This window comes from Podarcis gaigeae (genome assembly GCF_964106915.1).
Source record: "Podarcis gaigeae genome assembly, chromosome: 1".
Taxonomy (NCBI): domain Eukaryota; kingdom Metazoa; phylum Chordata; class Lepidosauria; order Squamata; family Lacertidae; genus Podarcis; species Podarcis gaigeae.
In genome coordinates, this window is record NC_139678.1 from 92,172,260 (window position 1) to 92,195,606 (window position 23,347).

At 41.6% G+C, this 23,347-nt stretch overlaps 2 protein-coding genes across 13 annotated transcripts in view; one reads left to right on the forward strand and one right to left on the reverse strand.

Annotated features, from left to right (window-relative positions):
* The window catches only part of SEC22A (SEC22 homolog A, vesicle trafficking protein), a 42,957-nt gene extending 37,247 nt beyond the window's left edge, over window positions 1–5,710 (forward strand). For 3 of the 7 annotated variants that reach the window (XR_014567006.1, XR_014567007.1, XR_014567009.1), the window contains 3 exons: window positions 940–1,005; window positions 3,076–4,497; window positions 4,565–5,710. Coding sequence is in view for 3 of the 7 variants with exons in the window: in XM_083750121.1 (XP_083606247.1) it covers window positions 940–1,005; window positions 3,076–3,276 (267 nt within the window). In the remaining 4 variants the exon portion in view is untranslated. Of the gene's footprint in view, window positions 1–939; window positions 1,006–3,075 lie in introns of all 7 variants that reach the window. The other 4 variants (XM_083750121.1, XM_083750123.1, XR_014567008.1 and 1 more) reach the window with 3 other exon arrangements.
* The window catches only part of ADCY5 (adenylate cyclase 5), a 182,070-nt gene continuing 163,531 nt past the window's right edge, over window positions 4,809–23,347 (reverse strand). For 3 of the 6 annotated variants that reach the window (XM_083734360.1, XM_083734364.1, XM_083734362.1), the window contains 10 exons: window positions 23,108–23,224; window positions 22,389–22,553; window positions 20,738–20,913; window positions 16,554–16,586; window positions 15,651–15,783; window positions 14,399–14,662; window positions 13,188–13,392; window positions 11,471–11,595; window positions 10,242–10,317; window positions 4,809–6,815 (listed from right to left, as the gene is read on the reverse strand). In XM_083734360.1, coding sequence (XP_083590486.1) covers window positions 6,640–6,815; window positions 10,242–10,317; window positions 11,471–11,595; window positions 13,188–13,392; window positions 14,399–14,662; window positions 15,651–15,783; window positions 16,554–16,586; window positions 20,738–20,913; window positions 22,389–22,553; window positions 23,108–23,224 — 1,470 coding nt within the window. In that variant the 3' untranslated portion in view covers window positions 4,809–6,639. Of the gene's footprint in view, window positions 6,816–7,333; window positions 10,318–11,470; window positions 11,596–13,187; window positions 13,393–14,398; window positions 14,663–15,650; window positions 15,784–16,553; window positions 16,587–20,737; window positions 20,914–22,388; window positions 22,554–23,107; window positions 23,225–23,347 lie in introns of those variants that run through there. The other 3 variants (XM_083734361.1, XM_083734365.1, XM_083734363.1) reach the window with 3 other exon arrangements.

Below are 23,347 nucleotides of genomic sequence, written 5' to 3' on the forward strand. Positions count from 1 at the left end.
TGTTGTCTTTTCAATTTCTCATAAGGAACTCATATTTCAGTTACGAAATAGTGTGCTGCTTGTGTGTAACAATTGCTTTTGTTATGTGCACACATGTTCTGGTACGTCAGGTTTTCTGTAATGTGAGAAACAAACCAAAATCCATTGGAACCCATATCTCCCAGATCCAAAGCTCCTGCTCATACAACTGTTAGATATTACAACTTAAGGAAAGTTTATCGTATAATATTTAGCTGCCATCTGTGTAAATACTGCTTTGTGGGTTTTCTTCATTACCCGTTTACTTTTTACTTTGTAGGAGCTGAGCACCACCTAGTGGATGCATGTGATGGCAGCAGATCAGTCTCTTTAAATGTTGATCTGTGGCAATTGCTGAAAATGGGCTGGACATTTTGCTTGTTTTAAGAGAAAAAGGGGCACATTTGTGAGAGACGCTAAGGCCCTACACCAGCTTACCTCTTCATAGTATGTCTCCTGAATTTTTATTTCCAAGTGTTTCTACTTAGTCTGGCAATTGGTGGGGACAGGCTGCAGGAGATAAAAAATGGATGGGGGGGAGGAGTTTAGCACTTGTCACCCATGTACCCCATTTGCTCTTAAAATGAGATCTCTGCTGATCTGCATTTAAAGAGAGGAAGAGTTTTCCCCCCATGATAGCTGTTGTACATTGGAAAAAAGTGGTCCAGTGGGAATATTTCAGATACCTATTTCAGTAAATGCAGAATAACATTAATTTGATGGTGAACAGATGGCAATACTCACTTGATTTTTGCTAAATGAATGTAGACATACCTATTTAGCTGTTACTACTTAAGCAATTCAGTTAAATGTGTTTTACTGCCTTGCATTTATCATGACCTAAGTGCTGGCTGCTTGGCTGACACTGGTACCAGTTGTGCAATTTCCGTTACTAAAGAAGGACACCAATTGTTTCCCCAGAACGACAGAGAGGACCTCAGCTATGTTATTGCCTTTTTCCTTGGCACAGCAGCTTGTTTATATCAGGTAGGATCTTCCTCTTACAAGTCTGAATGATTTTTTAAAAGTTGTAATCCCTTTCTGACTTAGGGTATGTTGTATCATACGTTATGAGTCCAAAATTAAATGAGTGTGAATCCCACTGTTCCCCGACCTGGTTTTGGGGGGGAAATAAAGGAAAAATTTTTTTCCTTTATTTCCCCCCCAAAAAAGTAGGTGCGTCCTATGGGACGAAAAATACGGTACGTAGCTGGTGGATTGCAATAGAGGCTTGACTCCCCCACATTGTCACAATAGTATCTGAATTTTGGGCAGGGAAAACCGAAGGTGGTTGGGCCTAATGTGGAGCTGTTTGAAAATATAGAGCTGCCTTATAACAAATCAGACTATTAGTCAATGTATCCACAGATACATTTTCCAGAGTCTTTCTGAGCCCTATCTAGCAATTTCTGCATATGAAACGTGTTCTGCCCCTCCCCACAGATGTTATCTCATAATATCACACAAACTAGTCCATGATGAGGCATAACTTAAATCAAACTGTGCTTTTATTCTGGAACAGAATAAAAATATGGGACAGAATGACAGATTGTTGCCTGCATTTTTTGGTTAAGATTTCTTAGCATGCAGAGCTTGTCTGAGGCCCAGGGTGAGAGTATTGTTAGAATCAAGTTATAAACTCAAACAAAAAAGCACCTGGTCCCAGGTGGAGGCCCCTGGCTAAGACCCTGAGGCTCAGTGTACCTGGCCACCCACACCCTCTGCACAGGCCTGCTGAAAATTTCTGCATTTCCATTAATGATTTTATGGCCATGCAGTAAACAGGTAAGCTTATTATGCTAACTTTCCTGAGAGAGCATATTGTATCTTCTTAGTGGAGATATTTGTTGCTTCAGGTAATATTTAATCAAAATAGCTGGTAACAGACAGCTTACTTTCAGCTGCTGTGGTATTTTATTTATTTTAAATATTCAAAATTCATATGGCTCACTTGTGTAGGGTCTTCAACTGCATCTCCAAGATGCAGGGGGCCAGGACAGATGTTCAGAAATTGGATTGTACCTCCACCTATGGTAGGGTTGTACCCTACCAAAATTTGTGCACAAATTTTGGGCAATGGTAATTTGATAATGTCAGGGGTTCAGAAGGAGAGACACAGGAGGGGGAGCAAATGGAGAGTGAGGAGGAGGAGTACGAGGGGGGCGCAGGCAGTGACAGTGGCCAGAGTTATTCCACAAGCCTCTCTAGCGAATCGGAGGACTCACAGAAGGGAGCGCCGGTGGCCAGAGCGAGGGGGGCTCCAGGGGGGAAGCCCCAGGAGGAAGGGGCTAGCGGGGAGTCCCTGAGCAGCAGTTGGAAATCAGGACCAGCTTCTCCACCAGAGCGCAGTGGGGAGGGGGAGTCCCAGGAGTCGGGACCAGTGTCCTCACCACCAGAGGGAGGAGAGGAGTCAGGTTTGGCAACGCCCACATCAGGAAGCGGGGAAACGGTCAGAAGGAAAGTCACCGGTTGGGCGCGCGCGCCAAGTTCAAATGTACAGGAGCGCGGCACAGCAGGGAGCCCGGAAAGGGAGCCAGGTCCTAAAGCCCGCCAGAGGGAGGGGCAAGACTCAGGAGGCTCAGCGTCAGAGGAGTCCAGGAAGGAGGGAACCCCAGAGGGCAGAAGGACCCAGCGAAGGAAAAAACAGCGTAGGAGGTGGAGCCGGGCTAGAATCTTAAACTGGTGTGGGTGGAGCAGTGAGTCAGAGGGGACTTAGCCGGTCTAGCGTCGAGACGTGGGTCTGCGCGCCCAGAGCTTGGAAATGGAAACTAAACTTAAATAAAGACTTTTGTATATAACATCCACTGGGCGTTGGTCCTCTGTGAGCTGGGACCTAGCGGCAGTCCTGACAGATAAGATATTCAAATGCCACAGCAAATGGTAGATTTAAAAGCCATAGCTTTTGTCAAGGGAGCTCACACTGTGGAGGTAACATTTGCACACCCCTTCTTACCTTTGTTGAGTGGAAAGGCACATTAGCTGGATGCCGCTTGCTATAGAAATATGAGAAAATTCAACAGGTTACTTACATCCTTGTGACTTTCTTTCCCTTTGCAGTGCTATCTGTTTGTGTATTGCACAGGCTGGCGGAACATCAAATCCTTCCTAAGTTTTGGCTTAATCTGCCTATGCAACATGTATCTCTATGAACTACGCAACCTCTGGCAGATCTTTTTTCATGTGACTGTGAGCGCTTTTTCAACGTTACAGATCCGATTGAGGCAGCCACAAGGGAAGGCCCCTGATTACAATGTGTGATGGTTGTCCTCCAGCAAGTCTCAAGGCAAACTTGATCCAAGCAGTATTCCTCTCAGGAATGAAACACTTTTCTGCAAGACAGATGCTTCCCATAGTCTAGGGCATTAATGACAGAGAAATTCTTCTTCAAAGAAGAGCTGGAAATGGTTCAGGACCCTGTTGCGGGACAAATGAAAACCCTGTGCAGGAGAATGTACCTCAAGGGCAACGTGAGAAGTTTGGAGGGGCAGCATGAAAATTCCACATCCAGAAGTATGAAAATGGCAAGGAGCTTGTTCTGCATATCAAGTGATTCCTTCAGTCCCACACCAGGTTTGCCTTTGTGAGATAGTAGAAAAGGCTGAAATAAAAGGATGGTGTTGAATATTAACAAACTGTTCAATATGAATGAATTTCTAAATGCGAGATTATTGGATGCACATAAGTTTAATGGTGTGTGTCTGCATTTTCCTTAATTAAAATCTAACCCAGAACCATCTGTTCATGGGGATTAGTTCCTGGGCCCCAAAGGCCTACCATCTAGTGCAGTGCTCATTCTGAATTGCTTTGTTTCTACCCCTCCCCAACTTTTTCTGTGTAATTTGCTTTGAAAGAAATTTGGAAAGTGACCTCTCTTCTGCAGCCCCAATAGCAATCTCTAATGCTTTTCTCTAATGCTTGAAGGATGAAAAGAAGTTGACTAGCCTCATCTAGGAAAGAGCTTAACTTCTACTAATTTCAATTTAATTGTCTTAGAAAAACTGTTCTGGGAACAAAGGAAATTAAAAGTACTGGTTGTGGACAACAGATCTAGAAGAGGCGAGCAACCTGACAGAATCCTACAGTGGACCAAAATAGCCTGCCATCAGCAGACCAATGAGGGAGGGTGATGGTTATTCATTTTCACCCTCATCTAACCCTCTGGAGCAGATTTTGGGTTAGCTGCAGGGAGGGAGATTGGGGGGGGGGGACCCATGTTTCCTTCCCTATTCCATTGGTGGCCACCTTTGCTGACTCAATGAGCCTCTCTCATTTTGAGGATTATCACTAGATAGAACCCTACTAATCTCACTTTAATTAGAAAAGTAAACCTGCTGGATTGCATTGCATCCTGTACGTTAAGTAGCAGCCATGAGATCAAAATGCCTTCGCAATGAAGGTAGTTGCAGAAGTTTCCTCATGTACCGATAAAAGTTGTTCAGGGTTTGTGAGGATTTTAGCAGCTGGGGGTTCAAGAGATCTGTACTGTTAGCATCCACTGCCATTCTAAACGCACGTCAGTCATGAGATGAGGAAGATTTTCTCCCAGAGACAAACTTAAGATTCAAGAGAACCCTGTTCTATGTTTATGCTTGCATTTAATAAAATCTACAATCTGCTCCCACTGATCTAGGCACAAGCTTTCAGTGTGAAAACTTTCTGTAGAGATTCTAGCAAGAAAGCGACGATGCCAGACTGAAGTTATATTATCCTACCTACCACATCTCTAATGTTTTATGATCCTCCTAGTCTTTAATTGTAAGATGTCACCTACACAAAAGTGGTGGGTCTTTTTCAGTAGGCAATAAGATTGTCTAGTCTTAGTTTTACTATGAATCCTAAGCTGCTTTACGCACTACAATAACTTCTAAAGCATTATTTTGTAGGACAATCCTATCAGTAGTATACTCCCGCACTACTTGGAACACCCCTGCCCTTGAATTAGATGCTGTACCCCAGAAGTGGCCGTTTTTGTCCCAGCGGCAATTTTGACCCTTGACTAACTTCTGGACAGTGGCCACCCAAAACCATTGCATGCACACACAGGAGCTCCCTAAAACTACATAGATCAGCAGAGGAAGGGTTAATCACCCTCTCCCTGCTCATCAAATGATTGCTAGGGAGATTTGCACCCACACCACAGTGGTGAGCTCTACCCACTGTAGTGCTAGGTCTATTTTTTTCTTTCTGCCACTGCTGCCAAAATGGATGAAGCTTATTGGGGGTGTGAGTAGAGGCAGATCAGGCCCTAGATCTGGAGGTCAGACATCATTTTGAAACCACATGCAAGTAATGTGTGAAGTAGCCCAAGTATATTTGTTGTAGACCCAAATGTTAATAACGATACACACAAATTCTTCATTTATCATGATAGGAATACAAAGAGTCCTAAACTGGGTCTTCCAGTTGCCCTGCTCTAGTTGTTGTTCTTGTATGTTATGTTTTCTTTACCTTCATGATAATTTAAAATATAAGTAAAGGAACTCCTCCTGCCAAATGAGGGAAAGACTCACTCTGGTTGCCATGGGACGCTGCGTATGATGACTCTGGGCACCAGTTTCCTAGCTGCAAAATGGGAATACTGATCATTTCAATGAAAATGTAAAGTGCTTTGTAGAATAAAAGTGCTGTATAAATAAATGCAGAAGCAGCTATAAAATGGTCAAGACTTCTGAAGTGAGGTCACTGCAACTTACACAGGGGTCTTTGTGGATTTTTTTAATGAAGGTGTTTATCACAGCCAACACTTCAAGATTGGGACATTAATGATATATACTTTAGGGTAGAGGGGTGGTGGGTATACAGCTAGCACTATAGGCAATTGGAGCCTGCCCTAAATAATTTCATGTCTGTAAAGAGTCATAGCCAAGGGCTGAGCATGAAGATGTTCAGGGCATGCAACTTTGCTGAGGCTCTGATTTCTCCAAAAAGTAGTAAGCCTTCATCTTGGATTTCATACATGTGACTAGAAGCACTGACATAAAGTTTGCTTACAGATGCATACTGCAGGCACACAATCCAAGGGTGAAAAGCTAGCAGAATTTAAGGATTTTTAAAAAATCCCATCACAGAACACAGTGTTATCTATCATAAGTCCCATTAAGTGACTGTGCTGGATTGTAGCCCAATTTTTTGGGGGGGAGGGGGCACGGAACTAGGAAAGATGCTGAGAGTTATGCAATACCAAATGATTTAATTATCCTAACTGAAAAGATCTATATCTGGCAATCCCCCTAATGATGTGTTATGTAATGGCTCCCATGATTTCTAAGTGCAAATCGCGTTCATGACCATACTCTTAGCTAGCATCTAAAATGTTCATCTGTGCTGGAGACCACCACTGTGCTTCCAAAATTAACAACTAAGGGCAATTTGCCTGTCTGCTTTCCCCACTCACCTTAACAGGGACTAGCACAAGGAAAAGCAGCATGCAGGGACCCCACTGATGACTTAAATATGAGTTCAGGATGAGTTTCTCCCTTATTGTTGAGCCAGCAACCTTCCCTCCCAATATCTAGAGACTACCTTCAGAGATATTGAGCACCTGTGTTATTATCTTAAAACAGAAGAAAATATGTTACAGTGATCGGAAAATATAACCAGTTGATTTCAGAATATTTTATCCTAACAATATACAGCCAAGCACCATAATTTCAAGCAGAGACTTACCATTCCAGTGAAGGAGATCCATATGTGGGTGAAGGCTCCTCTACATGCACAGGTAACATAGATTGAATCGGGCACTTCTACGTAAATCCAATTCTGCACCACGTTGCTCATCTGTACTGAATTACCCAGACCTGTATTTAAATGCAGATGGCTATGCTCCTGTGCACACACACAAAACTACTAGCTCAATTAGTTGAGTAGGACTAGACCATAGCCTACTGCTTCCAGCTGCCAAAGTTCTCCCTAAAATACAATTTTGTTGAATCTGACATACAAATGAAATATCCAAATCAGCTCCTTCATTTAGAACCCAGGGGCTGAGATTAATAACCACCTTCGCTGTATTCATCGGAATATTTTACCATTTTTCATCCAGTCACAGAGAAGTGAAGAGGCGCCATTGTACAAAGTCCATTCTCTTCTTTCTGTGATGCAGCAGGCACAAAATATCATCCAGAAATTCATAGGTGAGCAGGACTATTTGTTGGGACAAGTTACACAAGTCTGGACCTGCCTTACTGAACTGATGAAGCATACCTTTGTGGTGCACAAAATTCTATTGTTACTCCCACCACAAAACATTAAATTACATTCCTACTTAATTTTGTAGCTTTTAAAAAAACCAGACTCTAATGAATAAATAGAAACATTCACAAGTGAAACAGTGTTTTAATATAATTGTTAAATTACTTAAACAGATTGCAATTTCCATGGGAAATCATAACTGTATCACCTTTTGCAAGAGCCAGAAAAAAGACTGCATACCCCTTGAAATGATCCTGACAAAGTCATCAATCACAGTCAGAGATACAGGTAACTGAAAACTGAATTGACAACACAATTGCGCAAGGTGGTCTGCTCAAATGTTAAGAATGCACATTTCAAAGCAGGAGGCAAACCTAAAACAAAATGATCCTATATTGTGCTATTAATTAAAATTTGGAAGTGGTAAATGACGGTAAGAATGAAGGGTGGAAGGTGATGAAGAACAAGCTGCAGTACTGTGTAAATAAAGACCTTTGCAAATCAAATGGCATTTCTTGAAAAGGTTCAAAAATATAGTACAAGGACAGACTTGGCAGTTTTCTAGGAATCAGGCAACTATACTATCCAAGGGTGTGCCCTAGTAGAAAGGGAGGGGATGAAAGGAAAGTGGGATGCTACTGACACTCTAGTCTGAAACAGTTTAATAGCAATATTACACATATCACTGAAACCATGGATTTTACCTTATTTTTTGGTCAAAGGTGACACTAGCCCCCGCCCCCTCTCCAATGTCATAATTGCCAGTGCTGGGTAATCATTAGGTAATGGAAATTCTGCCCTGAGAAGAGTGGAAAAAGTATGTGTCAAAATGTTTGAGTCATTTTTGAAATTGCCAAATTCAATATCAAAAGTTTTCCCCTACTGAAATATAAAAATATAGGTTTTTATGCTTTTATACTTTTTAATAAAATATGAAGGGGACCTTGATTTTAAAAGTTGAAAATGTGTTTAACTCACTTATACATTTATTAACAGTCCCCCTCTTTTTTAAAAAATAAGTATTGTTCAGCAGGATAGGCCACATCATTATCTTTAGAGAATCAATCAATACACATGTTTTATTATGGAAAAAAAACTTGCCAAAGTCTTCAAACTGAAATTCATAATATATGAAATGGAATTCAGCTCCCACAATATCAATCCAGAAGAGTAAAATTTCTAGGTAATATTCAGCGGCACTTACTTGTACAGACAGTTGTTACATAAACTGTAAACATTCAAAAAGAAATTCTTGATTTGATTGTTGTTCCTCTTATGCTACTGTCCAGAGGCACACTTGAAGTGGCTTCAGGCATAATACCCTTGGTCAAATAACTTTCAGAATTTTGAATACACAATTTACCTATTGCATTCAGCTTCCTCTGACGTTAGGAATGAGCACAGCTGTTCTCATTCTTCCTATTTCATCTCTGTCTAACTAGGTTTTCCTCACTTTATTTCCTCTTTAAAAAATCAAACTTGAGCCCCTGCATTATTATTATTACTTCGGCTTGTTTGCTGGACTGTACAATATTTGAAAACTGCCAAGTCTGCAACTCAGAGATAATGAAAAGAATATCACACAATTCTATAGCTTATGTACACCTCCCAATGTACCTGGCGTCCGATCCAAAGAACTCTGAGCTCAGCAGAAGACTTCACACCCATTGCTAGACTCATGGAGACAAACAGAGCTGCAGGGCAGAAATATCCCATAGCCCTGATCAACCTTCTGACAGGGAAACAGAAGTGCTTGAACTCAGCCTGGGTGCCCGTTCCCTTCTTCCTAACAGTAAGTATCAGCTTCTGTGTCAAGGGCTGACTGCCTGATAAGGGATTCAGGATTGTGTCAAGGTGCCCCTGCTCTTGTCCTGCCTAAAAGTTGACAGGTGCTTTGCTGGGTGCTCAGTTCTGGATATGAGTCTCCTTCAAACAGCTGTTCTGTGAACTTCACTACAACAGAGCTACACATAGATCGCTGTTGCTCCATTGGGGCAACTGTTTAATACACAGAACGTTCAAAATATAGGATTTTGGTGTATTTCTTAGATCTCATAATCTTCCATATTAAAAAATACAAAAAACTGCACCTCAAAACCAACAACCCTACACATTTCAGAGAAATCTCCCTGTGTTTCTCCACGTGTTTCACGTTGGCAGCTAGTCTTTCATGTGTAAACCAAAATATGATGAACAGAAGTGAGAAGGCCTCCTCATTTAATAAATATGCTTGAAGCATCATTTCCCCCTCACCTTAAGAACTATTTCTCTCCTTTCGCTTTCAGTATATCAGTTCTGGTAAAAAGAAGGAACCTCCTATCTGTGTTAGGGTAGGGATGGCAAGAGTACATAACAAGGCATCTTTTCCATTAAAAAACCATTACTGGTGATGTCATTAAAAAAGGCCCTTTTTGTAGAGCAATCGTGGGTGGTGTTTTTAATTTCAAAAGTCCACTCAAACAGCTAATAAGAGAACAGTGGCACACTTCAAGGAGTTAACAGCATAGACCAGAAATACTATGGAACTGCACAGCCTTTCCAGAATAATGCTGTTCCTTTTTGTCCTTTTGTTGCAATGAATCAAACTTTCCTTCAACCAAGTAAAAAACATTGTGTTGCTTCAAATAAATACTTAAATATCTTAAGTCCTGTGTAGCAGCCTCACTGAAGATCTCAAATCCATGTCTTCATTTCGAATTCCATTCAGCAAAAAATCTTTGGTCAATTCATTTACACTCAACCTAGAAAAAATCCACAGCAGTGCTAGGTAACTTCCGAATGGTGTGCCACATAGCCCAAACTGTGTCCCCCCCTCCCCCACTTCTTGCACACACTCCTGCTAGGAAGGCATCATATGAAATACTCAACTGTGCCTTGGTATTAGATTCGCTGCTAAGCAGCAGCAGATTTTTTTTTACCAACTCGTTGTATTTAAATCAAACTGAGCCATTCTTGAGTCATTCTTGCCCACTGCTGTTAACTTGCCAGTGGGGGGCCTTCGTTTAGGAAGTAGGTGGTCATTTCTCCTTTACCTTTGACCTTAACAACCCCTCGGCATTCTAGTTGATAGTTGTTGACTGTTAAAACTTGGTACATGTCTGTGGTCACCTGTGGAGTTTTAAAAAGAATGGATCAGAAAAGAGTTGAATAAATTGCAATTGACACAATTCAACACAAGTCTGGTATTCTCAAGCAGCGCTGATGGAAGAAGCACTGTCATTTCACTAAAAATTACTATGATTGCACCCATAAGAGAAAGGGCTGATGACATTAAAAGTGAATTTCAGATCATTGCAGAGAAAGACTCATAGTATTCACACGTCCCCTTGGGCTCCTAAAAGGACAATGGCAAGTCAGAGACATGTGAGTAAGGAGGAGGAATAGGTGAATCTATCAATTTTGGTTTCTCTCAGTATCTTGTTTTTCAGCTTTGACAATGCCAATCACCTGTTGTAGAGGACAAGAGACTGGATCAAGTTTCCCATTCTCTTCCCACCCTGTGAGCATGATCCATGTTAGTTTGAAATTGGGCCATCTCTCTCAAAGAGATAATAAACAGTGTGGACTATAACTGCGTGAATAACGTACCGTATTTTTCACTCTATAACACGCACCTGACCATAACACGCACATAGTTTTTAGAGGAGGAAAATCCGTAGGCATGCCACCCGTAGGCATTCCCTCCATAACATGCAGAGACATTTCCCATTACTTTTTAGGAGGAAAAAAGTGAGTGTTATGGTGCAAAAAATACGGTACTAGGTGGCTAAGTGTTCAAAGCACAGTATCACATAGGTATGTATCTCTGGATCAGAGCAAGGTGAATTATCCCATCTTCTGGTTATTGCTCAGCAAGAACAACATGAAAATACTCGGGGGGGGGTTTACAAAAGAAGAAACAGATGCAGAGGTTCACAAGGAGCTCTGTTCTGGACTCCATATTACATGATAACACAGATTCCTTCATATTTCACCCTCTACCCCCAACACAGAAATGAATCCCTAAGCTGGATAAAACATGAAATATGTAAAGTAAGAAAGGAGGACAAGTTACATGGATCTGAAGTGACTTCATGTGTCAGCTGCCATATTTTGTATGCTTGGTTAAAAGTTTTTGCTTGGGGTGGTAAATATCTACCCCCAAGCAGAATACATAAAATGTACATATAGATTACTTCTCACTTCTACTAGTGGCTTGTGTAAATACTCATAAGAGAAAAAAAAAGTTTTAGGGAGGAGGAGAGGTGCCAAGAAGACTCACCTGAATTCTGTCGGGCACTCCTGTGCTGTCCATTCGGCTAGCTACATTCACAGTATTCCCCCAAATATCATACTGGGGCTTACGGGCGCCTATAACCCCAGCTACTACTGGGCCAATATTGAGCCCTAGCAAAGAAATAGTATGGAATTAGACATGAGTGTATAAAGTACATCTTATAAGTTATCACTACCAGATCACATATGCAGGAGGACTGCAACTATCTGATTCCTCCCCAGGCATAAATTGACCATAGCTAATTTCTGAATGGCCAACCTTTTGAGGGCTATATGACAAAACGTGCCATGAGTCTATGATCAGGTATTATTATAAATGAACAAAGTTTTATAGCAGACTCCATATGGTGGCTGTAATGTGTGTAGCACTCCTAAGACTTTGAAACATTACCAGTTGAGAGTGAGGTAAATTCATCCAGTGCTACCTTCCCTGGTCTTTGAAATCTGTGATATCAAAGATTTGTGGGCTTTGAAATTTGTGATATCTGCATATAAATATCCTACACTGATGATTTCTCTGCCTGTTGTAGCAATTGCAATGCACCACGCTAGATGCTGTAGGATTTTAATTGCATTTTTATTGCATATATATATATATATATATATATATATATATATATATATATAATTTTATTGTATTACAATTTGAATTCCATAGAAGTCATACGGCAAGTGTTCTTCACAGGCACACCTCAGACCATCTGAATGAAGCTTGGGGACCACAGTTTGGGAACCCCTGTCCTACACTATCTAACTGCTTCTCAGAAAACTCACTGGAGCTTATTTTTTACTTGATATCAGTATACTGTATCTTGCTATCCAGAATTATGAAGATGAGTAACAGTGCGCCAAGAACACTCATGCTCTACACTCAAAATAAATGATCTATAAAAAATGTTATAAAATCTGCTTCTTTGGCAGACGTTCTCAATTTACACATTACATTCTAAGCTTAGTTGGTCTGTGGAGAGTGGAGCATACCTGGAGCAAGAAGCCTCACTCCAGACATCCTTGTGAATCAACCGACTGAACCTGAGGCATTCCCAGTGAAAGAGATAAAAATGTAGCATATAAGAAGAGACTTGCTGGATCAGGCCCAAAGGCCCATGTAGTCCAGCATACTGTTCTCACAGTGGCCAGCTTCAAAAAAGGGGCCTGAATGCAAAATGGCTGGCCTTGTCGGTTTTGACTGAGTGGAAGGAAGTATGGGTGCTCGACTCAGTTCATCCCAAACAATGGCGATGGCTCTAGGAATCCAGTAAGAATGAAGGAACCCAGTGTCAAGCACCTGCATGCATGCGGATTGGCCTTACAGGATCAGGTTGAAAGAGCTCTTGCTCTGCCTCCAATTCAAGTGTGTGTGCATTTATCCATTTCAGATTCAAATAGGAAAAACAGTTTTCCAGTGTTCTACAAAGCAGTTCTAACAGCCATGTCCTTTCTAAAGCACTAATGTGGGTAGAAAGCTAATATTGTTTGGCTTTAGATCTTCCCATGTTCAATTGGCTACTAACCTCCAGTTGAGAATGTTATGTAATGGGGTCAAATTTCTGCAGGAAACACAACCAACACTGCAGATCAAGAATACTCCATTAAGTGCTAATTTAATTCAGTAGAGGCAGCACCAATTAACATGTGGCATTTGCACTTTTAACCACAGAGGAAATACTCCAGAAGCATAACACCATAACAAAGGCATTTACCTATTTTCATCTGGAAATTGTTGAACGAATGCTCATTGATGTATTTCATTTGATCCATTAACCTCATTGCAAAGTCAGCCAGGGCCTTGATGTGTGACTTGCCCACTTTGTCATAGGTGGAATCATTGAGGCCTGAAGCAGCCATATATGTGCTGCCTATAGTTTTGATCTTTTCCAGCTGTCGGAACTGGTCTTCGCTTATAATCTGCAGAGGCAACAAAGGAACGAAGTTATTGAAAAGGACACGTGTAAATCAATATACACTGTTTGAGTGATCTGTATAAGACCCAGATATGATCATGCACACTGTAGCTTGCATAACACATGTTCTAATGTGCTTCCCATATGAAAAGAAAGTTCATGAACTGTTTTGATCCTGCACATAGACATGATGGTGTCTTAGACCCTATTTTTGCTTCTTTAAATTGATAAGGAAAGAAAAATAAGATTTGCACTAGGATGTCAGGTCACAGGATGCATTGCCCTTTCAGTTTGGATCTACATCACGTCCTGGCATGAGTGTATCAGTACTTGCTGTCAGGTGACTGAGTTAGGACCATTTGCACTTTTAATTATAGCTTTCTGAGTAATAAAAGCAACAGTGGCCAGTGCCACTGTAACTGGTAATCATAGAGGAGGTAGAACCTTCCTAGGAGCCTCTGCACAAGCATGAGACCCTTTCAGCTGACCTGGACAAATTATTGTTTCGACTGCTGCACTTACACAGATCCATGGGAGCAGAGCATGAGGTGATTAAAACAGCTGTTGACCAGGAAAATAAGTCAAAAGACCAGGATACCAAGAACTTGGAAACTAGATCTATGAGCTGAGGAAGGCTTGCAAGCCAGGTAGCTTTCTGGGTCCTACCCATAGCCATGGATGAAGAGTTTATTTAGGAGTGTATTGCAAAGGCTCAGCAGCACCTTTCAGTATATAGTACTTCTAGGAAAGAAAAGTGTAGTACTGTATTTCTATTGATACCTCTGGCATATGAAAGAAATCTAGCACAGAAAACACAAGTGTCAGAGACGACTGGTGTTGTGTGCATCAGGACAATACAAAAGGGTCTGTCATAGATTCACAGCATTGTAGAGTTGGAAGGGACTCCAAAGGCCATCTGGTCCAACCCCCTGCAATGCAGGGATCAGTTAAGCATGAACTAGACCACACTGAGGTTTAACTCTTTTTTTAATAAAAGAAAACTTGCTCACCTCATCAAAGTCAGCAATGATTTCATTGAGAAGCCTCAAGCATTCCACTCCTTCATTGTTGGCCTCTAACTCTACATAGAATTCTGAGAAGTTGCTGATGGAAGCAAACATGACAGCCACACACTCGCATGACTGGTAATACAGCTCATCATTCCTCCGTTCCTGTGCAAGGAAGTGGGCTGCCACATCCTTTGGCAAGATGTTATGGAGAAGGCGTCTGTTGTAGGCCTGCAATTCCTCCATTTCCTCCTTTTCTTCAGTAGCCTGAAAAGGGAGAGAGGAGGAGAGAGAAAAAGATGCAGCCTGCAACTCAGGTTCATTTATGTGGCAAATGGACTGGAAGCATAAACAGTGGACACACAACTTTTGCGTGTTTAGCTTGAGCGGTTGCAGCTCTATGGACTTGACTGGAAAAAAGGGGCGAGGGGAGATACCATAAGGGGGTGGGAGAGCAGGGGGGAAATGTCAGCAATCACGTCCGCCATTGCATTAACCCTGGTGCAAGGTGTAGTGGCCTTGAGAGTATGTGTGCAGCTTTTGGAGACAGAGCAGAGGTGGCTGGATAGACTTTAATTGTTTTTAAAGGGTTGTTTTGACTATGCGATTTTGGCTTTGTGTGCTATCCCTGGAAAATAACTCTTGCATAAGTTGCGCATCTATTGTATAAGGCCGTGGTTCCCAACATGGGGCACATGCCCCACAGGGGGGCAATTTGATTTTTAAGATTTTTAAGGAAGCCTAAAAGGCCATTAACTGTTAATAATTCGAGAATGAGTTATTAACAGTTAATGGCCTTTTAGGCTTCCTCCTCATGAATAGGAGTTCACTTTTTGAACAATACTGTAATTATATGTCATGGGGGAGGGCATCAGGATTTTAGAGTTGCTTAGGTGGTGCATGGCCAAGAAGAAGCTGGGAACCACTGGTATAAGGTCTAAGATGTAACCCATCAATACATGCTAGCAACAGAATATGATTTTGCACACACTAAGGGTGCCTCCGTCCAAACTATATGCATGGGATGGATACACACATGCATGGAAGGTATTCTTTGCAATACAATATAAAACAAAACTAAGAGCACAATCTTTGTGATCCTCAGCTAAAATTGATACCATAGGAGTTTCCTTTGTGCCAGTGCTTCTAGCTCGATATAATTTATGAGCACAGTACAATAACACATTAACAGCGTGAATAGCAACTGTCTGCTGATTATAAATGGCATTTTAAAATTACACTCAAAAACACACACCTGAAGCTTCCAGAGGAAATCAAGTCTTGCTGTGGATTCCACTTGCTGCGCATGAAGATACACCGCCAAGACAAAAACAGTGATAACTACGGGAGTCACAATCTTCAAGGCCACCCTGGACACACTTGGAGGACTATGCAGGAAAAGAAAATATATAAATCTCTGGATGTTCTAGGATGCCAGTTGCTAAACTGGAGGAGTACGCACAATTCAAAGCAAGCAATTTCTTGACCTCTTTGTGTAGCAGCAGGCTGAGCAAGGGGTGGGCTCTAGCTGCAGACCAATAAAATCCACTGACTATTTTATTATGTGCAAATCTGAATCATTTAGTTTTTGCTTTTGATGCAGCGTGAACAGCAAAGTCCAGGTGGCCATCTTTTACTTTGCACGAGGCCGCCCCATCAATCTTCATTTTTTGTGTCCTTCAATGGCTCTAGAAGTGAGGCACATTGTATCAAAACTGCCTCTTAGGCAAGGAAGGGAGACAAAGGGCCACAGCAGAGTCAATGCATTCCACTACTAAATCATAGGGGATTTGTGAGAGACCACTAGATTTTATTCTTTTCTCACACTCTCCCTGCCTTTATGAGGTCAAATTCTTCCTAGCCTTGAATACAACGAAGGCTAGGTAGCAGTGCTACTAACTGTGGTTGACGGTAATTTGCATTTCAAGTTTGTTTCAAATTCAAACTCTGGCAAGCATTCAAAATGGTTAACAGTGCTTCAGGCAGCAAGGGAGGGGACTTGTGTTTGAGAAGAGAGGGGTGTGCCCATCTCATATCCCTTAAGCACCATTAAAGGATGAGCCACATTATGTCTGCAACAACCCAAACCCACCAATGGCTGAATCCACTTAATATTTTTTAAAGCAACCTCAGGCTACCTGCCCCCTCAGTAACTCACCATGTTCCATTCTCAGTCCCATTGGAAAATACTCTGAAATAGCAAGAGATAGGTTTTAGACAATGTACATAGATCGCTATGCTATATTTATAAATCACTGACGCCATTGCTTTCTTCCCAATTCCACATTTAGTGCCTTCCCGCTGTGGGTTAAACCACAGAGCCTAGGATTTGCCGATCAGAAGGTTGGTGGTTCGAATCCCTGCAACGGGGTGAGCTCCCGTTGCTCGATCCCTGCTCCTGCCAACTTAGCAGTTCGAAAGCATGTCAAAGTGCAAGTAGATAAATAGGTAAGGTAAACAGTGTTTCTGTGCGCTGCTCTGGTTCACCAGAAGTGGATTAGTCATGCTGGCCACATGACCCGGAAGCTGTACGCCAGCTCCCTCGGCCAATAAAGCGAGATGAGCGTTGCAACCCCAGAGTCGGTCACGACTGGACCTAATGGTCAGGGGTCCCTTTACCTTTACTTTTATACCACTAGGAGTATAAGCAATGAGCCAGGAACACCCTGGTTCAGAGCTCAGATTGCCTTATCAAGCAATCATCTTCTAAAGAATACTGAAATAATATATGTGAAGAAGTCTGAACACTAATGAGAGATGATATAAAATTTTTCCTCCTCCTCATTATTATTATTATGATTATGCTGTTTCCCTTATTTGTTGCACAAGCTGCCTTTTTAATTTTTCAGTATTCTTCCCAGCTGGCAAGGAACTGCTGACTTTGGATTAAAATCAAGGTGTACATTTCACTGCTCCAATGCTATCCAAACAAAAGTGCCTCTCTAATACTTCAGCCAGTTCAAAGGTCCATGTCTCTTCTGGATCACTTGCCTGATGTTAATCAAATGAACATGTGTGCAAAGTACTCCATTTAAATTACAGAGAAGTTGTTTTATATGTCTTTGTGTTCATTGTTCTGAAATGCATGATGGATTGCAGCAACAGGAGGGATCCCTAATGCCCCTTGTGACACTAGAATCAAAGCCTCAAAGCATTCACTTTATTGCAGGTCCTGCTCCAATTTCAATGGAACATGTTTCCAAACATGGTTAAAATCACTGTTCTTTTTTAAAAAGTTCTTACACCTACACAGAGTTCCACGGAATTCAGGGTGCCACATATTTTAAAATAAAGACATTTAGGATTGAGTGTAATAATCAACTGCTCCACAAAATCAGTGCTACTATTTTTCACTTTGAACACTATGTGGAGCCATAACCACTTCCTAAAATTTTCTTCTACTTGCCTTTCGCTACAATGAAAGAGGATCGCTTTTTGACTTTGAGCTTGATTATCGCTGAAGTGAGGAGTCAAGGAAAGTTGGCACATTAGATAGGATGTTATAAAACAAAGCTGCCTGGACAAGTTAAGGAATGAATTCCTAAGAATTCATTCCCTAACTTGAATTAGGGGATTCAAGTGCAGGGAATTCTGCACTTAGGGAATTCTGCAGTGAGGCTGCAGAAAAGAGGAGATAAAACGTGATAAGTTGGAATCTGCCCACATAAAGCTTGATTCTACCCTTTGTTTGCAAATTTACTGTCTCATTCTAGATGGTACTGGAGAAGCAGGGAGTGCCTTGAAATCTAGTTCCTCCATATTTATTCACTGAACATTTTTTTCTTGTATTTTGTCAGAATTTTTTATCCAAGTCGTATCACCAGATCACTCCAGCAGAACCAGATACTTTATAATCCAATTAACATAGCTCCTGTTCCAGTTCTTCTGCCCTTTCGTTTTAAATTTATTCTTTATTTTATTCAGTTTATGATTCACCTAACAAAGTATTCTCTAGAAAAGAAACAAAGTAAAAGCAGACCATAAAATCTGACAGTGACAATTCAAAAACTGCTTTTCCACGTTAACTCTGTTATATCTATCTTACTTACTGACTCACTGAGTCAGTAGAACTTGCTTAAAAGCAGCTGTCATCTTCCAGCTGAAATTCAGACCCCACATGGCTCCTGCAGGAAGGCCTGGCGCCAGCAGTTAGCCTAGCTGGGCACTGGTTGATGGCCCCAGGGCTTCGAAAGGCCCATCATGGGTCTTAACATGAGATCCAGGCGGATATATGCAGACACTTCTTGGGGACCAACTTGGCTCCCATCCATGGTAACTGCATAGCCTGCTGCCACTCTTGAACTCTGAGAAAGGTGACCTGGAAAATGCCAGTGCTGTTGCTGCAGTTTGCTAAAAAAGGCCTTTCAAATTTAGATTTAAAAAAAATTCTAAGAAAAGTTTTCCTAGATGCTATGGCAAACCACAGCAGCAGCACAATCAGCTTACCCAGAATTCCTGGCTCTCAAGGACTCTTCTTCATCCCAAGGTGGCGAGAAGCTACCACTGAATTAGCCACTACAGTCATACCTTGGAAGTTGAACGGAATCCATTAGACTTCCAAAACGTTTGGAAACCAAGGCACGGCTTCTGATTGCAATTTGAAGCCCCGTCGGAGGTTTGGCTTCCAAAAATAATTCACAAACTAGAACACTCACTTTCAGGTTTGTGGTGTTTGGGAGCCGAAACGTTCGAGAACCAAGCTGTTCGAAAACAAAGGTATGACTATTGTGTGTTTTTAAGGAAGAGGAGGAAAGGGACTGGTGGCATAGCTGCTGCCACAAGGAGGAGGATGAGAGCTCTAGGAGCTCCAGTGTGACAGGAACAGGGGCATCAGCCGGACTATGCTGAGGGACCCCTGACGTTTGACACCAGGCCTGTTTGCATGGTTGCAATTCTTTTTGGCTGGCAGGAGCACTCTAAGTTTTACCACCAGCCTTTTCTTATCTTATGTTTTCGGTAAATTTGTATAGGGGTGTGAGAAAAGAAGCACCTGTGCATCTTGCTAATTAGTGTGCATGCCATATACAGAATAATTAGATGGATCAGATAGATGCCCAGTTAATTTAATATAGGATAATATTCCCTGCATCTGGAAGAGATCTGCACCTAGACTGGCGGGTGCATATGTACTAAATACTTCCCATGAGCCGTAAGTGGTTCATCACACAGTAAGACTAACAATAAATGGAGCTTTCAGAGCAAGCAAAGCTAATTTAATGAGTGGTAAGACTGCAGCTCCTAAATTTATTTCTATGAAAAAGATGCTTATTTACTCCACCTTTTTTACTGACATCTTGATTGTGAGGTGATGCAAGTAATTGCTTTTAAGTGCTCTAATTCAGTCTGCTCCTGGCTTATCAAAATTCCATGCAGTATAAAATGCCTAAAGGATGTTTTGTTTTGAGATTATCCCTTCAAATGACTGCCCCTAATTTGCTATCAATTTTCTTTTTTATATGAAGGGCAGAAATCACACCTGAGTGGATTAATCAGAATTAAGCAATCCAAAATGGAGAAGGGTACAGCTGTGGTTCAACCAGAATGGCCTTTTTTTCTTTCTTTCTTGTGTTGTTTTATTAACTTATGAAAAGATCTCATCCAATTGGTTGTTTGGTATGTTTTAAGGGAATTAAGGAAATCATAAGGCATACAAATAATGCCAATAAAAGTAGTGTTGCTTATTAGTGAACAAGCCAAACTCCTACAATGAAAAATGTTTAATGAGTAAATATGTTTAAAAAGGAAGATATGTGTTAGCATTAAACACAACTAAGGCACTAGCCTCCTACTTGATGCAAAATATACATGTTTGGTCCTTATCTGAGAGTGCAACAGTCATGCAGATTATGACATTCAAATTGTAGATACCAGCAAAATAGAACCAAGAGCAAGAACTAATAGAGGGTTCTCAAATGACTTCCAGTGTTATCTCACTTGTTGATGCTGCACACTCTTTCTGTTTACATAAAATTGTTTTCATGGACTCATTGACTTGGTTTTCCCAAGCAGCAAATGATGCGGTAAATCTGTTTCTGGACTATTCCACTCTAGACCCTGGGTAGGGGCCTCACACGACTGAATGCCCCTCCCATAACACAATAAAACCGTACACATAAAAAACTGGCTAGGCAAAAAACCCTTGACTTCTTAAACTCCTATGTGCAAGTTTTACTTTTTTAAACTGAAGTGTATCCAGTCATGTGAGAACCTACTGGTACTCCGAAATGGTATAGTCCAGAAACAGTCTACTTCCTCACCTGCTTTACTAAAACTTCCACTTGGTGACCTTTCTCTCGGTTTATATATATAAAAACAACTTACAAAGGTTTAAGGGTAACTTACATGGCATTGGCTGTGACCAGAAGATCTGCATTATCGAAGAGGGTAAGCCCTGGCACTTCCACAATAAGGACATATGTAAATTCAATAATCAACATCAAAATGAGTTTCCCAATGCAACTGATCTGAAGGAACACAGAGCAGGCCAGGAGGCTCAGTAAGACACTGTAGGTAAAATACTGCGAGAGGAGGGATTGGGAAGCGGAAGAGGAGAAAAAAAAAGAGTGGAGGGAGGAAGGAAGAGAGAACAAACGGGAGTCAAATCAGTAAAGCACATCAAACATCAATTAAGCAGTGCTGCAAGAATGAGGTTACACATCAACTTATTTTAATTCTTCTTCTTTTGCTATGTCACATGTCAGTTAATATAAGGCTCTGAACAACTTTGGTTGAGGGTACCTTAGGTCCAGCGTGCCACTGAACATCCTTCAATGGATCCTTATACTGGGACTGACACATTTGTCTAGCTGGGCTTCCAGCAGGCCCACACAATCCCTGACCCACCAAGCCTCAGCAGCAGTTTAGTCCTCTGGCAGTTAAAAGTCCACCTTTTATTCTGTAAGGTATGTGCATGCACGCCTATTTGAATGTACATACATCATATATGCATACGTGTTTAACGCATCTTTGTTCTAATTAACTTGTAATTTTGTGTGACAGCTGTCAGCTGCTCCAAAGTCAATTCTACGTAAGATGCATAATGAAGGTGGCATTGCGAACTCATAGAAACCACCTCAGATCAAGACTTATATTTTTCAAATGCCACTCCCTGATCCCACTTTTTAAAAGTTTGTTTAGGTATTTAATTATAAAGGAGCGCATTAGAACAGTGTGATTCTTTACATGTCTACTCAGAAGCAAGTGTCATTGACCTCAGTGGGACCAACCCCCAAGGTAAGTGTGTATAAAACTGCAGCTACATTAAACCTGGTGTGGTAGCAGCATTGAATAATAACACTATCCCACTTACAGTCTGGAGTGGTAAAGCTGAAAATTCAGTGTAGAATTGGTTTGACACATTATCAGTGGCAAAAGGATATTGTATGCAGAAGGCCTTAGGTCTGAAACCTGTAATCTCTCATTTAAAGGATCTTAAGTAGCTGGCCTAAGGGATGCAGGTGGCGTTGTGGGTTACACCACAAAGCCTAGGGCTTGTTGATCAGAAGGTCAGCAGTTCAAATCCCCGCGACGGGGTGAGCTCCTGTTACTCGGTCCCAGCTCCTGCCAACCTAGCAGTTCGAAAGCACGTCAAAGTGCAAGTAGATAAATAGGTACCGCTCCAGCGGGAAGGTAAACGGCATTTCCGTGGGCTGCTCTGGTTTGCCAGAAGCAGCTTAGTCATGCTGGCCAAATGACCCAGAAGCTGTCTGCGAACAAACGCCGGCTCCCTCGGCCTCTAGAGCGAGATGAGTGCCGCAACCCCAGAGTCGTCCGCGACTGCACCTAATGGTCAGGGGTCCCTTTACCCTTTACCTTTAAGTAGCTGGGCTAGAAAGAATCTCTACCTGGAAAAAGTTCTCTACCTGAAGACAATGGAGAGGAGCTGAAAACTGCTGAAACAGACAACAGTGGGCTAAGTGATTAACTGTCTCATTCAGCATAAAACAGGGCCGCTTATAGTTTGTATGAATTTTAAAACTTAAAACACACCCACCTCTGGGAAATTGCAGCTTGGCTGGGAGCTGGCACATAATCCTTGTACTGTCCCCAGGCTGTAATTGGAGGCAGAGTAGCTAATATGGCACATGTTCACCTCACGTGGGGTGATGTTATACTCTGCAGCCACACAATCACGGAGATCCACAGTGCTGCAAGTGAACTGGCAGAAAGGAAGAGATTAACAAAAAGAAAGGCAAGGAAAAGAGAAAACAGCTAACTACAATGGAAAGTACTCAGGGCAGAGATGCGTTAAAAGATGCTTCTCTGCACAATGGCAAAGTGGCCCAGCACAGATGGCTCTTGGGCCCGACAATATAAACCACCAGTTAAATAGTGGCGGCTGTAATGACTGCCTAGCAGGTATGCAAAACATCATCTACCTTTTCCCACATCCCAAGTATTGTCTAACCCATCTAATTAATATACCATGAAACTGGCACTGGGAATTTCCAGGAAGTGCTCCATTTACAGGTGAAACAATTAGCATTGCTCTGATCCTATCTATTTTAAAGACATAATATTGGCCAACGCACTGGAGACATTAAGTTGTAACTGTGACTGGTTAGAACGATTAGGAAAATTACTGAGCCCACGCCTACTTTTATTTTATTGGTCACACATACACAAGGAGCTATGCTTTCTGTTGTACCCTGCAGCTTCTGGGCACTGATAGGTCAGTGATGCTAAATAAAAGTAACAACCAGTGTAACATACCATGTTGGCAAAGGCTGAGAGGAAAACCAATACAATGGTAAAGACCCCAACTATGGTGTTGTTGGTCCTGGACTGAACAATCTTCCGTGAGAGAGTCTGGAGTGGAGCTGGAAAAAGCTGGTCAAAAAAGAGAAAGCAAGATGTTTGAAATCAGGATTCTGGATAAATATCTTGCACACTAAAGAACAATACACATTCTAAGTACAAAAGCTGACATGCCAGATCACTGAACATCTGTCT